We start from the raw sequence: 16,223 nt of genomic DNA on the forward strand, positions 1-16,223 counted from the left end.
CATTTCCTTTAATATCCTGTCAATTAAAAAAAAAAAAAAAGAAAAAAAAAGAAAGAAAAAAGTGTGATCCTCTAGTATTACAGATATGAAGTTGGGTTTAGCCTGATACCAATACCGTATTTGGTGATTTATAAATCAGGCTGATGACTTTTTCCCTGACATGTCTTATGTGTCATTATTTATGAGATATGAGAGAAAATAACTACACTTAAAAATAAACTTGTTTTATTCTCACGAGTTGTGCATCACTCGTTTACGCTCCATCTGGGTCTACTCTGATCAACTGTTAATACTGATACACTGACAAACAGCTAATATCAGGCTGTGCCCATATGTATATCGGTGGGGCTTTACTAGGGGTGAAGGTTGCCAGATAACATATAAACGCAGTTAAATGTGCTGCAGATATATAATGTATTTATGATGGTAACTCTTGATGATTGTCTACCATCTGATCTACTTTGAGTAGTATGATATGTTATTACTCTAGCACTTGTAGGATCATCTTACTAGGCTGTGTATGATTTTTTTTATTTTTTTTTATAAACAAAAAATCAAGAACCAAATTCTCTAACTTATCCTGTGATTAAAGCATCATTATAATTGGTTCATGTCTTTAAGAATGCAGGCTAGATAGCTTGACTCCTCTGACCTGCCTGCACACTTGAATGCCCAGTCTGTAGAGACCTTGAGGCAGTTATAAAGGCATTCAATTAAAAATAGGATGCATTTGCTGTGGTCAGGCAGTATGTATTTATAGAAGTTGTGAGGAGAGAGAAAGCGGCATGGGTTTCCTTGCTTGAGCTTTCCCAGAATTAGAAAGCAGTTACAGAAAATGCAGAATTTGAATTTTCTGTCTGGAGAAGTGGAACATTTTACCATTTCAAGTTGTTTAATTGATGTGATTTTGTGTCGTAAAGTCACTCAATCATCAGTTCAAGTCGTCCTGGGACAGTGCTTCATCTTTTACCCTTGCAAGGTTACCTTTGTGTTGCAGAGTTTGTTTGAAAAGCCCTTTTTCAAAATCTAAATTTGCCACAGTGGTTTTTTAAAACTCTGCACCATGACTTGGGGGGAATTTCTTCCAGTTTTTCAACAGAACACAGAACGAGGAAATCCCCTTCAGTGGCTTTTCCCCTCCTTTTTTACTGACAGCAAAATATATGACAACCACCGCTGTTTATAGTGGGTTTTTTCTTAATATTTTTATTGGTAGAAGCCAAGGATTTAATAATCTTAATTATTAAGTTTTTTATTTTTAAATTAACCAAACTTAGGACCACTGTATTAAGTCTTTTTTTTAAGCTCAAGATTGTTGAATAAACATCAAAGATATTTTATGAGATTTCAACAGGGTTCCTAAGTTCTGGTGTTAAAATCCAATTATATGTTGTCAAAACTCATGGAGCCCTATCCCTCTCTCTATAATGGTATGGATCTTTCTTGCAGCCTCTTAGTTATTTGTGGTTAAACTGCAGTGGAACGAGAGCATGGGATCAAAGTCCCACCCGGAGCAATAAAAGGCTTAGCCTGTGGAGTGCTGGAGTGACCCCCCCCCTCCCAGACCTTAAGCTCTTCATTACTGCAGCTCACTGCTAATTATTTTGGACAGGACAGTTCAGGAGACAGAAAACTCCCCAACCCTCCTCACTGCAGGGTGGTCGGTCATTACTCCCACTCCGAGTCCCGCACCTTTTGTACATCTGCAGAAGATCCTGTGGGTGCACTTCACCCATACCCGCCCCATGAACAAACAAAGGGAGAGATCTTACACTAAAATGTAGAGGAAACAATGCGTCTCTGCTCTACTACCACATGCCCGTCTTACAGTAAAACACTGTGATTTTAAGCTAATTTAATCTGGACCGTATTGACCACAGACCACATCCTGCAGAACATGTGTGACTATTTTAAATGTTGTTGCAAACTAAGATTAGCTGGATGAGGTGGAAAACATATTTACTCACAGTTAGGAGGTCACAGTAAAAGTGGATTTTTTTTCTTTTCTTTTTTTTTGCTAAAACAATGACTGCCAGCAACGTTCATTAAGGACTAAGGTTTAGTGATATTTTTTGGAAGACCTTCATGTTGTTTACAACAAGGAAATCGAGCCACATTTCTTGCCAGTAATTGTTCTGTAGCGTGTTCCTGTCATGGTTGAATTTAGCTCCCAGTGCCATGTGGATACAGCAAAATTGATTTTGAGGAAATTTTTCTCACTATTGTCAAGGCTGTCAATCATGTTGTGAATGTTTCTCTTGTATAGCTTGAATAGATGAAAGGGTAGCTCCTTTGTAGGTTGCTTTTAATTTTTAACTTTTAATTCTCATTTTTATTTTTATGTCTATATAAGCGTTATATGACAGTATGTTTGCACTAAGTACCGCAGCAATTTCCTAATGTTGTAAACCTGCTCAACATTTGGCAATAAAACCCTTTCTGATTCTGATTCTGATTTAAAAAAGGAAGGTCCTTTTTTAAAAGGTCAGAAAAAGTATATTGTATCATCATACCTTTTTTGGCCTGCATACAGGCACAGATGGTTGTGATGGGAATGTTTAGGATCTTCTCAAATTACTTCTGTCCCAAAAGGTGTGCTATACAGACACTGACCTCTGACTTGTGTCAGCTTGCCCATCTCTATAAACCTCTGTGAGAGCAACCCTTTCATGTAAGGGTACATAGTTTGTATCCTTAAATGAAAGAGTCCTAGTCAGGTTCATTTTGAGCGTGGTACTTCAGCTATCTTTGAAACTTTAATTTATATCAGTATGTTTCAGAATATTAAGGGTTGGGGTTAGGGTTAATCAACATCCACCACTTTTTTTCAGAATTTTCACCCATAAGGGAAAAAACAGATAGAAAAGCTTTAAACCACAAAAATCTAATATCAACATGAATGTATGGGGCTTCATTTGAAAGGCACCATCTCTTAGGTTTTTTTGTTTGTTTGTTATTGTACGACAGCCTTAACACCCTACCAGGGGTGTCCAACTCCAGGCCTCAAGGGCCAGTGTCCTGCAGGTTGTCTACAGCTGATTTAAACGGCTAAATTACCTCCTCAACATGTCTTGAAGTTCTCCAGAGGCCTGGTAATGAACTAAACATTTGATTTAGGTGTGTTGACCCAGGGTGAGATCTAAAACCTGCAGGACACCAGCCTTTGAGGCCTGGAGTTGGACACCCTTGTCCTTGACATTTCAGTGGTAACCTGGTGGATGTCAGGATGGTGTGGTATGTGTTTAAGGGTCAGCACTTGTGCCGCTCTAACAGCCTTGTCGCTTGTCATCTCTCAAGAATACTTCAATAGTTTAATATTTCTTTTAATAGAGGTAATATATTTCTTTTTCAGATTCAGGTGGATTAATTACAGACATGTAAATACACTGCCCTAAGTAAATTAAGTTCATCTGTCTTTTTGGATTAAGTGCATTTCCCGTAAATAATTTAATCCATGTTTCAGTGTTAAGTTTCTAATTTTATTATATTTCCTCATGTACCTGTTTAACATTTCTTACTATACACAGAAAGAGATTGTGATGGGAGTCACTGGAGCTTGATTATTTTAGCAAAGACTGTGTAGGGGTCCTCTCTATGTAGAGTTGCCTCACATCCTTGGTTTGGTCTCCAGACTACTGGGAAATGTCTGGTGTCTTTTGGCTGCTACAGCAGGTGTTTGACTCCTTTTTGTTTGTCCATTTTTTTTTGCCAGTTTCATTGCGCAACTAATGTATAATTGACTTCTTTGAGCTGTGTGTCGAGCAAGCCCCTACTTTACTGTACCATCTTTCAGAACCTCTGGGATTTTACCACCCAGACTGCCAAACCAAAACAATGAGCTGAAAGAAGCTGAAAAGTTGTAAATAGGGCGCTGGTTTGGGAGTGGGATTGGCAGTCTGAGCAATCTTTTAACACTAAACAGTCTTTTTGTGTTTTCATTCAGTGCGTTTTTGTTTTACTGCAAAATTATTGCACTCAAAGAAGTGTATCTTGACACATACAAAGTTCTTTATGATGCATTCACCCAAAAAGTGTAGGTTAATGTGTACTAACAAGGTAAAATAATGCTCTAAGATCTTTACCTTAAAATATGAATGGCTTTGACATTGTTATTCTTGTGAATTGTTCTTATATAAAATGTATTTAATTGCACTGAAACAGCAAGTTAGTCTGCATGCAGCATTTAAAGAGTTTCCTGCTGCTATGTATGTGTGTTTGAGTTTATTACAAACTTCCTCAGATGTGGGAGGTAATGGATGTTGTCGTTGCCCTAGAGCCCCACTACAGATTGACCACATGTATGCATTTTGTTTAGCTTACTGTGCCTTTGCTGTACAAGCCAGCACAAGCAGCACTTTTGGAGAAATTCGCAGCTGTACCTGCACCACAAATAGAGCAACTTAGCAGTAAGAAAGCACTACGTGGTGATTGGGGCTTTAAAATGTTGCAATTGTATATTATTGTTATTAATAACCTTTGTCCTTGAATGGTGGCCTGCCAGCATTTGAATGGCTTAACTTTGATGGGAATTTTACATAGTTTAAAGTGAATAAAGAAAGACTGCTTTAGTGTAAATGCATTACTGTTTTTGTTGTGTACTGTTGCTTGCCTAATGCAGCATAGCGCATGCAGAAATTGCAGTTGTATAAATGGGCCACTGTAAGGAAGTCACTTCGTCAGGAGCTCTGAAGAAGTTTTTGGCAAATTGACGGTGACCCTTCCTTAATGCTCTCATCTCCCAGATTAGAGTTGATAATGATACAGCTCTGATCCTTGATGAACGAAGGCCAACCGCAGGTGAATGTAGCTGAATTTGGTTTGGGTGATTTTTAGCTGGGAGCAGAACCTCTGGCCTAATTCTACCACCATTTGACAATTGAGTGCTGTGCCTAGCTATGCCCATTGTCTGCTCTTTATGTGGTGAGTCTGGCTTGACCCATGCCGTCCTGGATGATTGCTCTCCAGAAATGTACTGGCCTAGACTGACAGTATGACCAGGATGGGATGTTTTCGGTTTATTGGAGTTTGGTAGAGCAAGCGTGGAGAGTTTTCTCTCTGCCATTGATAGGTTTTTTTGGAGATGACAGGGCATCTGAACTGACAGCGGTCATAGTCAGTATGCAAACTTAGAAATGTGGAAAAATGTGATTGATTGGAGCTGATCCTATAGTAGACATCATTATTGGGACTGTTGTGCAAAGGAATGTTCTTTTTTGTGTTCCACTATTTTGTGTATCTATACTTTTTCTCTCTCGGGTATTTGTAGCCAACCTATGCAGACCAGCATAGGCATGTGTGAGTGATGCCAAAGAAATATGGTGCCGCTGGCTTGCCCGAAGACCGCACAGAGTGCTCTGCTGCCAACAGAGCCTCCAGTAATTATAGACCAGGGCTGTGGATACTGTTGCTCTTCAGGCTAAAATGAAACTAAACCCCGTATTTTATACTTGGTATTTGGTCGTTTCTTCAGTGTTTAAACGCTGTGTTATTTTTGGGCTGTAGCTTGAGTCTCTTGTATTTATAGTACAGCCTGACTGAGTTAAAGTATAGAATAACTATCCAGAACATAAAGGCAGGAGTAGCTTTGATGCCTTTGTTGACATTGCAAGTCTTCTCTTTACCCATATGTTTTGTTAAGTCTCCATTTTTGTTATTATGTTGATTAATATATGTATAAAATACTCAGTTGCACCCCATCTCTGTATCAGTCACTAAATAACTATCAGTTTCTATTTCTAAATCGCAGGTTATGTTTGCAGGAAGCTAAATTGTATGTTGATGTTAAATTTACAGTTTTGGCAGTATTCCACTGACACTGTTAAAGCAACAAATGATTAACATGAGTGACACTAAAGCCCATCAGTGAGTTTAGTGGGCTTCCTCACCCCGAGGCCATTCACACTGACCGCTGGCTCCTTTACCAGTACGCTGCTGTTCTTCAAGGACTGTGAGGTCGCTGTCCTGGTGTTCTAATTATGTCAGGGTGGAAGTGACTGCAGGCCGCTGTAATTGGCCAACAGGATAGTGGCATCATTTGTTCCTCTGTTATTAGATTTTGAGTGTATGTTAGCACAACAGCCTGCTGGAACCCTTTTTAATGATCATTTTCATGATTTCTTCAAATGGGCTTTCAAATGATTTTGGATGTACCAAATATATATATAAGTTATAAGAGGAAAAACTGGCCTGTTTAAAATTAAATATATAATTTTTTTTGTTTGTTTTTATTTAAGAGAACTACTGCCATACTTTTTATTTAAACGCCTCTTCTCTCCCAAGCCCATCCCAAGTAGACATGCCATAAGAATTTTTGCCCCTATTGAGCAGCCATAGTACCTAGAGTGCCCATTCTGGTGAACTGACACAATGTATATCAAGTTAGGTCAGTTTCCACTATCTCTTCTAGTTGATTTTTATGGAATTATAATATGTATGAAGTTAACGGTCTACTGAGCAGGCTCAGAAGCAGTGCTCACAAATGTCAGGTCTACATTCTTCTCATTAAAGAAGAAGTCTTTAATCCTCGAAACTAGTTCGATAGAAATGCCTCCAAGCTGCTGCCGCTTTGCTGTTAGCTTGCAAGCTTTCCATGCAATGTTAGCTCTCCTGCTAGCAACCAGTGGACTACTGCTATTTACAACTCAATTGATTGGGTTGGCTGTTGGTCAGCACATTGTCAGTGATTTTGTGTCAAGATGGGACTGATGTGTCATGATGCGGGGCTTGAGAAAAGGTCTATTATTAGTGTGCTGAGAATTACTAGCAGTAATAGGAATGGCTTTTTTTTTTTTTTTTTTTTTTTTTTTTTGAGGGAGGGGTGTAATAAGACTATAGTTTTAGAGATTCAACTCAACAATTAAAGACAGTAGATAATTTAAGGAGGTATAAGTTGACAAGAAATTACACATAAGGCTCTAAAGTTTGATATATGCTTAGTTTTATATAGAATTGCTATCGAATTTTTCCTTTAATACAGTAGTTTTGTTGTTTCCATGGCAATGTGTTATCAGTCCCAACACCTACAAATTTTCTGGCTTAAACTCTCTCATTTCAAGTGTGGTCAGTTTCTTAATTGGTGTGGCTTACTGCCACTTCCGCACTGTGTATGCAGTTTTCTTTACCATATACAATATCAATTGTTTGATTCTTTTATGTTTTGCTAGTAAAAGTTTCAAATACAAGCAAAATTTTTAATTTTTCTGAAATTCTTCTGTGTCTAAGCTGTTAAGCAGCATGTCTATTAGATATTTTTAAAAGTAGGTATAAATGGAGAGATCTATTATTGACAGACTTCTTTTTTTGACCAAAACAATGCTCAGTATTTTTTTTCTTCCCTGTCCTCCTCCTCGTTAGCCACAATGAACGGAAGGTGACCTGCAAGCATCCTGTGTCAGGCTTACCCTCGCAAGACAACTGCATCTTTGTCATCAACGAACAGTAAGTCTCTTGTTTTTTTCTTTTCTTTCTCTCAGAATGCCACTGTGCAGCATTTTTAGCACTACAGTATGCTGTTGAAACTCCTCATGTGTAGGCAACATTGCATAAGTTGTTGCCGTGCCATCGTCTATTTGCAGTTCTGCCCTTTGAATTCAAAGCCTCTATTCAATGCATCCTCAGTTATGTGGTTTCATAAAGAAATTTCTCAGCAGTAAGAAGGAAAGTTCTGTTAAGAAAAAAACATTTATAGGTAACTTTTCATATTTCAAAGACTTAAATTTTAGTGCTGGTGCTAAGGCCCCAGAGTAAAAACCATTATTATTTCATACATGCATCAAATAGTGGAAAACGTGATTTATCACATTTTGGCCCTTGTTTTGACCTGGAGAGAAGTTCATGTCCTTTTCATATACAGTGCAGGGTCAACTGTGTGACGTCCATGTGATCATCTACACTGCTTTCAGTCATCAAAATTTTGCCCACATGACTGAATCAGATGTCAGTCATCTCAAGCTTTTACTTACAGGAGATCAACACTATGACTCAGTCCAGTATTTTCATTACCATCCTCTAACTTCATAACCTTCCTGATTGACTGTTTAAGTCCGCAGCATGTCGAAAGTGAGGACGAATATCTGTCTGCTCCACTACCCTCCTTAACTAGTTCCCATTCTGATTTACTTCAGTCTGTAACATTGCTAAATATACACAGCTTACATCACAGCTCACAGCGCTTTCATGGTTTACCCTAGCCATCATAGCTTAATGCTGCGGAGCATGTTTCAGCTCTGCTCAGCTTCTAAGTTAGATTTTAAACCCCATTCATTGTAGATCTCCTCCACTAGATTGTTCCACTAAAATCATGCCATCACAACTGGTGTCACTTATTTTAGCACCGAATACTGATTGAAACACGTTCTGCTCCAAGACGTATAATTTCACTCTCAAGTGGTTCGGCAGTAAAGAAGAAATCCCGCAGTCGTTCTTTATGAGTACCAGTTTCAGCTTTTTCCAATATGTGGGTTAGAAAGGTTTTTTTTTTTTCCAGAGCATGCTGTAGTGACCTATTTGTTTCTCTAAAATCTTCTGAGCAGCACTTTTCTTCAGTATAGATTGAATAATCAGGAAAAAAAAGTTTGTGAAGAAGCTTGTTGTACCAGAACTGTGACACTGCACTCTCTTGACACATTCCTCTCTCCACTGTGTTGCTCACACATTTCTGCCGCTTTTCACGCTAAGAAGCACAACATGTCAGTGCTAGATGATATCTAATTTAGCAATTTGAGTTTTATCATTTACAGAATCTGCAAAAAAAAGGAGAAAAAAGAACATACATCGGGTCCAGTTAGCGAAGGCAACACGGAAAAGCGGTAAACCTACATGACTCACAATTCGAAGTTTATTACAGAGCATTTCATCCAACAGTTGGCTCTTTTTTTAGTAAAAATAGTACAAGGCCAAAATCTGCACCGTGGACGAGTAATAAAAGGCAAAGACGGATTTAAGCTGCCACAGGGATAAAGAGGCCTTGCTGAAAATCTCCGCTTAATCTGCTCTGCACTTTAAATGCACTCAAAACACAAATCTTTGCCTCAGTTTGGCATTATAATCAGTCTAGTATAACATAAAGCCTGCCTCAGCCCACCTTAAGATGGAATAAAAAGTGAGTAATTCAGGTGAAGGAAGCCTAGATTAGATTTGAGTTAATGGATTGGAGAAGACAAGCGGCCATGTTTACTTTGAGTTCCTATTTGTGTTCCATTAGGGTAGATATAGCAATGATATGTGAAGCTTTATTATGAACACTTAAACTGCAGTAAGTTACAGGATCTTCTTTCCCTTTAACAGCTCTGCTGCTGGAAAGAGGTACAAATAATAAACTGCAGATTTATGTAACAAAACAAATGTCAGTTAGTTACATCATTTTCAATTATTTTTGTAATTTTGCCAGATAATGGGGTGCTAGTTGAGCAACTGATCCATGTGCTGAAAGGCTACTGCAGAGGCCCGGGTTTAGCTCCACTCCAACCTGCCCCTACCTGTTACCTTTTAACTTTCTCTCTTTTTCCCTTGTCCCTTGTAATTTCCCTCATAATCGCTTGATCCATTGACCGTTCATACTGAGGCTCATTCTGAGGCTCATATTGAGGCTGCTGGCTTGTGGATGGCCCTGAGCGCTGGATAGCTTTAGCTGTTTTTTCTGTGTTAGTGTCTTTAAAATGTTCACGTTGAGCCGGGTTAGGGTGATTTAAATGTCTCATTAGGTTTGTCGTTAGAATTGTTTTTCCGGCGGTCTCCCTGTGGTTTACTTTTCTGAACTCTGGGTCTTCAGTCACAGTGTAGAGCTCCCACGATAACGACATGTTAGCATGTGGCTGTGAGTGTGTACAGGATCTGCACATGAATAAAATAGATCAGCTGGCAATCAGACATGAGAGGCTGACCGGCTGGTCACCAGTTCAGGCTGTGCACACTGAAAATCAACCATTTCCAGTCTCTGGCTGGTCAATTGCTATACTTTTAACAGGAAATTCTAATAATACTGTACTGTAATTATACCACTTTGTTCTGGAAAGCTGTCAATTATCAAGAGACTGAGTGGTCTTTCACATTCTGAAAAGTATTAACAAAACAAAGCTGCTCTTTATGTTAACATAGCCAAGAACAGTAACCAGTTTCCCTTTCTTTATTTCTCTATTTCTTTAGTTATTGTGAGTTTCACTTCAAGGTTCAGTTTGTAGTCTTCAGTTACATAAATGTGTGACAGGAACACATGACACTGTCACTGCTACATTGCTACGCAGGGTATAATTAAAGCTATTATTTGCACATTAGTGTTCTCAAGCTGCTATAATATTCATTAAGAGGCTGTATCACTCATGTGTCATACATACAGCTGTGGTGCAATGTGCGAAGTTACCACTAAAGTGCTGTATGTGCCATGTGACTTTACCCATATCTGCCATTATCAGCTTCACCATTCTGTTATACTGTGTAAATGTTTTCCTGTTTTTAGTGTTCTGCATGATCATGTGCAGGCTAACAGGAGGTATTTGTTTACAGCAACTCACATGTAAAAATGTTGACCAAAACGCAGTCTCACCACGTGTTCAGCGTGTCAGCTGTTTCACAGTGCAGTTTACTGCATACTGCACTAGCTGTTCATTTAAAATGTATGTGTCCATTAGAGTGTTAGGGACAATGTTAAAAACAGGGCTGTTTTACTGTAGTGTTGGGTTGATTTTTCTTATTACAGGTTGTCCTTTAGCTAAATTTGCTACTTTAATAATTTTCAGCTTACTTGTCACTAGGGCTGCCACGATTAGTCGACTAGTCACGATTACCTTGACTATCAAAATCGTTGACGAGTAATTTAATAGTCGACGCTTAGTTTGAAGCTTTCTAAGATCCCAAAAGACACAGGAATAAGTAGTAGGATTTAAGAGTATAATAACGGACTGAAACAGGAGATGGCAGCACTGCATGTACGAGGATGCCAGCTGCCGTTAAACACCGAAGAAGAAGAAGCCGTGTCCCACAATTCATAGCGCGGCCCTGCTCAGTTTGCAACAATGGCCGCAGCTAGTTAGTTTTAACATTACTCTTATTATTCTTTCTGGGTCACAAAATAAACGTTTAACATGTTTTCAGGCGAGAATGTAGCTGTGTAAACTTCAAATATCTGCTCAGTTTATCAAGACACCACATATTTTCAAAAGCGCTCTGACGTTTTCGGAGACGTCTGTTACCCATCAGCTCGACAGCTAGCCGGGGGCAAGGCTCACTAGAGCCGCTGAGAACACCGGACTCCCGGCAAATCGTTTTCAAACCCACCGCCATCTTTCGCTACTCAGGTTAAACATGATATATAAGTCACTTGGATAACTTACAAATGTTATTGTTTGGCTTTTTTCAGTATTTTATTTGTTCCTGAGTAAATCGGTTTGGCTGAGATTAAAGTTATAGTTTTTACACAGCTGAATAAACGTCAAGCAGACAACTGATTATCAGAAGTGTGAGATGCTCGAGAATATACTCCGGTGTCCTGTTATATTTTAGATAGCAAGGAGCAGACGGCTGAGTTTATTAAACTTAACCAAAACAATCTGCAGATTTCATTAAAATTTAATAAACTATCATCTTGTCTTTATTTTTAGTTAGCACATACCTTAAACACTTAAAGCTGTAAGCTAATGATAGTTATATAAGAGCAGATGCTGCTGGTGCAAAAAGCTGTACGTTTTACGTCCAATGGATGCATAATCTGATTAGTCGACTAATCGCAAAAATAATCGGTGACTAGTCGACTATCAAAATAATCGTTTGTGGCAGGCCTAATTGTCACTATCTTGATACATAATGACATGATGCAAAATGAGATGAGATAAACTTTTCCTGACCGAGTAGTATTTGAGCAAGTGTTACCTGATTACAGTAGTCCTCAAAACCCAATCTCAACAAATTTGTTTTCCCTCTGTTTTGTGGTGTAAAATGTGGAAATGTGTCTCTCAAGCGCAGATGGATGACTGCACCGTTTCTTTTAATGTAAAACAACTTAAATGTGTTTGTCTCTTAATATTTGTCGTTGTTGCGCACTAACAATAGACTCTGCAATATACTTGTACTACAAAATTCCATGATGTGTATCTAACTGTCTGAAACATTTGTTTTGTTCATCTAAACTTTATGAACAGACCCCAGGGAGATCATTACTAACATTTCCTGAGCTAAAGTCAAGCTGCACATCCTTTATAAAAGCCGAGCTGTCAGACAAATCATCTTTTGTACCACTGATTCTTCTCTGTTGAAAGCGTACTGTTTTTTTAAGTCTGTGGACCAATATAATTGGCCAATATTAGCCTTTTGCCAATCCATCTGTATTAGCATTTATTACAGCCGATTAACGAAAATGAAAACGTTAATGAAGAAATGGGAGAAAAACCCTTCAGCCATGTTATGAGTGGCACTTTGCAGCTTCCCTGCTGACAACACACCTGTTTTGAACACCACAGACTCTACTCTAGCTGCCTAACTAAAAATTAGATAAAAAAGATGGATTAAAAAAAAAGGTACAAATACATACTTTAATGTTAAGCATATTAAAATGGGTTTGAAAAGGGCAAATTACAAAAGGCCGCTGCACTGCCCTATAAAGTTCTTAAAAAGAACAAAGAATAAGAGTATGCAACATACTGTTCCCAGAGCAGTAAGTAAATAATGCCCAGAGAGTGAGCGCTCTTGTTTTATGAATGTTGTTACCGGTTAAGGCTCCACGGTTTCATATGTTATTAGTTCTGTAAGTAGGGTAATAATAATGTGGGTAATGTGGACCCACAGCAAAAAGGGGTTTAGTTGATCTCGGTTTAGAACTTTTAGTATCTGTAAATCTTTGGTGCATGATCCAGCTCTGTTCTGCTCTACTCCAGTGGACCTAGTTACACTGTTACAGATCTGATTATGCTTCCCTTGTGTTCCAATCTTTTGTTCATTAAAAAGATAAAGGCGCAGTTCAGCAGCACACAAAGGTGTTTTAGAGCCGCCTTGTCTCTTTAGAAATGCTGTGTGGTCATTTTAAAATGCGCCCTCAGCCTCTCGGTTCAGTGTTTTTGTTTTTTTCCCCCCAGTGTGCTTAGAGTGCTAGGCTTCAGTGACAGTCTAATCCCTGCTCTTTCTGCACACACAGACCCCCACATTTACACAGACACAGAAAATCCATGCAAGGGGCAGCCTGTATCTGTCACTTTTAACACATATAAGTTTGTTGAATTGATGCAGCAACATCTATTTTGTTTGTCTACAATAATGGCTCTATTAGACAAAAGGTTGATTACACACAGTTCGCCTAATTTCAACTTTTACTCTCTGCGGAATATTTGAGAGTTCAGCCTTAAGATCTGATGTTCAGTTCTCGTCTCATTTTGTTTAGTGTTGAAAACTATAATGACACTGGCGAAAACTAAAATGGAAAAACCGTTGCCGCGACATTGATCTTAAGACAGACTGGCACGCTGTACAGACCTTCCTTCCCGTAGGTAACAGAGCAGCTCGACATTGCTGAAAACAGAACGTCACATGGCCTTTTCAGCTTCACTTTTGGGTTCATTGACTTTGTTGTTGACATTGAGCTCTGGTGAACACAGCGGCGAGTGTTGCCCGTGGTATTTCACATTACAGTCATTTCCACTGTGGGCAGTGCTGTCAGGAGGCAAGCCCCATCCTAAACCAGACAACAGGAATTGAAAACAGACAGGCATTCAAAACAGCATGATAAGAGTATGAATAGTGGCATAAGCCATGTGGGTTTTATTGTATAATTTTACACGAAATAAACGAAAGTTAAACTTTATCCCAAAATATAGCAATGTGTTGGTTTGCATTGTGTGTGCACATGTATGCGTTTGTGATGTTTCGACTCTAAATAACTGTGAAATAGTTACTGGTGTGGCCCTGGGAACACTGCTCAATTCATTGGCCGAGTATTGATATCAGCTGATATTAGCTGAACATCCTGTGTGTAACACTTTGAAGGCTGATGCCAGTGTATTTGCAAATAAGATGGCATTTACTGATAGCGGTGGATGATATTTATCTGCTGTGTCACATCAATTTTGCACAGGCTAAATGTTCAAAGTGTGGTAAAGAGCTGAAAGGGGCGGATGCAGCTCAGGTGGTTGAATAGATTGTCCAGCAGATCGGAAGGTCAGTGGGTTGCTCCTTCAGTCTATGTGTCAAACTAGCCTTGGGGAAGATGCTGAAACCCAAGTTGTCCCTGATGCGTCTATCGGCGTGTGTCTCTTTGTGAATGTTCGATAAGTGCTTTTTTGTGCAGATAAATCACCGTATGACTGGATGAATGAAGCTTGTAGTAGAAAGTGCTTTCACTGCAAAGGATTGAGTAGAAAGGGGCTATATAAGTGTCACACCATATGAGCTTTATGGCTTATAACTCTTTGTGATAGAGTATGAAATGGAATTTTACTCCCGAACCTTATTGTTGAGTTCTTTCTCTTAAATACTGGTTTCAGTGAAACGTTTCATAGTGATGCATCCTTAATTTTTAGGATGTTGATCAGAGAAGAACACTATTGATTATAGATTTTTTTTTTTTCTTCATGTTGGTAAATTGCAAATGACTGGTGTTGGTTTGGTATTCTGCACATCTTCCGTACATGTTTCTAGTGTGATTAGAAATATCTTTTTTTGTGTGTGTGCGCGTGTTCAGTCACTTGTAAAAAGATCTGTAATGATTACGTGTTCCTTATTTTTCATATTAGATTCGATTTTTATGTTGTATTCTGTTTGCTTTTCCAATAAGCACTGAAATGTCCAAATAGAATATGTATTGTAGTGTGGGTGTTTTAGGTTGTCAGGGCTGTAATGCAAAGTAATTTCTCAATTTGTTTTTAATGTGCCTATAGTCGAAGGCCAGCTCTTACATTAAAGCTGTCAAATTGACACATTTGTATCTTCTCGGTTTGATTGCATGCGGAATGATTATCACTTCCAAGCTAATTATCTGTAGCCGAGAGCCTAGACGTGTCGTGATGCCAAATAGAGCATCAAATAAAGCACTATATCTCTTACAGTGCAGTCATTTCACACATTCCAGCCTTCCCGACCTTTATTAGGTGACAGTTTGACTCACCATTGATTATGCTTTAATAAGGATTTCATGAGTCAGTGGAAGTGCTCAAAACGTTTAGACCTCATTTTCAGAAGCAAATTTATTGGACTGAGAAGAAGGCAAATCTCAGTAGCTACTCACCCATCTGTAAAAGCGCCTTTTCTTTAGATAAATGAATTTGTCACTTATGTATGTGTATCCATATATCTAGTCACATACTTTCATATCTGAAATTATCAGAAGACATTAATAACGTACTGCTGCTTTTTCTAACTAAGCTTTCCCGTCTAACTAACTACTGTACGTAGCTTTCCTTCTAAATGCCGGTAAGACCAGGTCGGTCTGTAATAGTCATTGTTTCGAGGGGTTTCCAGGTGACATCAGATCTGTCCCTTTGCTGCACGGGAATGAACATCCTGTGTGTGTCACGTATGGTCGTCCATAGTGATCCCCTTATTGTGTTTGTGCACCTTGGGTATGACCGCATGGTTTGAGCTGTTTCTAATTGAATGCTTACGTTTTCTTATTGCATTTCTAACGGTTGCACTGAACTTGGTGATAAAACATGATCTGGACCGTACGAATGTTATGTTGTTGATCACATGGCTCGGTTAGATCGGGGAGTGTTTTTAATGCAGAGTCAGCAGTTTCAGCCCTTACGTGCAGCAGAATCACTAGATCTGTGGAGATATCACTGCTGCAGTATTTTTGATCAGCTTTGGTTTTCATGCCTTGTTCCCACTGGACCACAGCATTGTTCCTATCTTAGTGAATGTAGGACATCTCCGTGGGTCGTGTACTGCTTATTCACGTGGTGTTCTGTCATATGCCACAATTACTGATCCTGCTATGCTTTTCCTTTAAAAATAAGACAGATTTTGTCTTTTAAGAAACATCCTGACCCTGTTCACTGCTGCAGCTGCTGCTTCTGGATATGTCAGGCGGACTTTGCAGGACGTTCACTTTAAGCTCTTAGAGAACTTAAAATGTATCAGCAGTGACAGGGTGGGAGTAATTGGTTTGATTCATAAGCCCATGTTGAGATCTCATTATAACAGAGCTTGAACTTCAGAGGAAAGACAGGGAAACATATGATAAGGGCTGCCTGCTCATTTTCCTGCTCCTCTGAAGGTCACTGGAGATAAATATGTTGGATATAACA

At 38.9% G+C, this 16,223-nt stretch overlaps 1 protein-coding gene across 9 annotated transcripts in view; it reads left to right on the top strand.

Annotated features, from left to right (window-relative positions):
- plekha5 (pleckstrin homology domain containing A5) overlaps positions 1–16,223 on the top strand; it is an 87,134-nt gene that overhangs the window by 42,852 nt on the left and 28,059 nt on the right. For all 9 annotated transcript variants that reach the window (XM_006782598.3, XM_087843222.1, XM_006782599.3 and 6 more), the window contains one exon: positions 7,354–7,437. In XM_006782598.3, coding sequence (XP_006782661.1) covers positions 7,354–7,437 — 84 coding nt within the window. The remainder of the gene's footprint in view (positions 1–7,353; positions 7,438–16,223) is intronic.

The sequence above is a fragment of the Neolamprologus brichardi genome, chromosome 7, assembly GCF_056152115.1.
Source record: "Neolamprologus brichardi isolate AB-2024 chromosome 7, ASM5615211v1, whole genome shotgun sequence".
Taxonomy (NCBI): Eukaryota; Metazoa; Chordata; class Actinopteri; order Cichliformes; family Cichlidae; genus Neolamprologus; species Neolamprologus brichardi.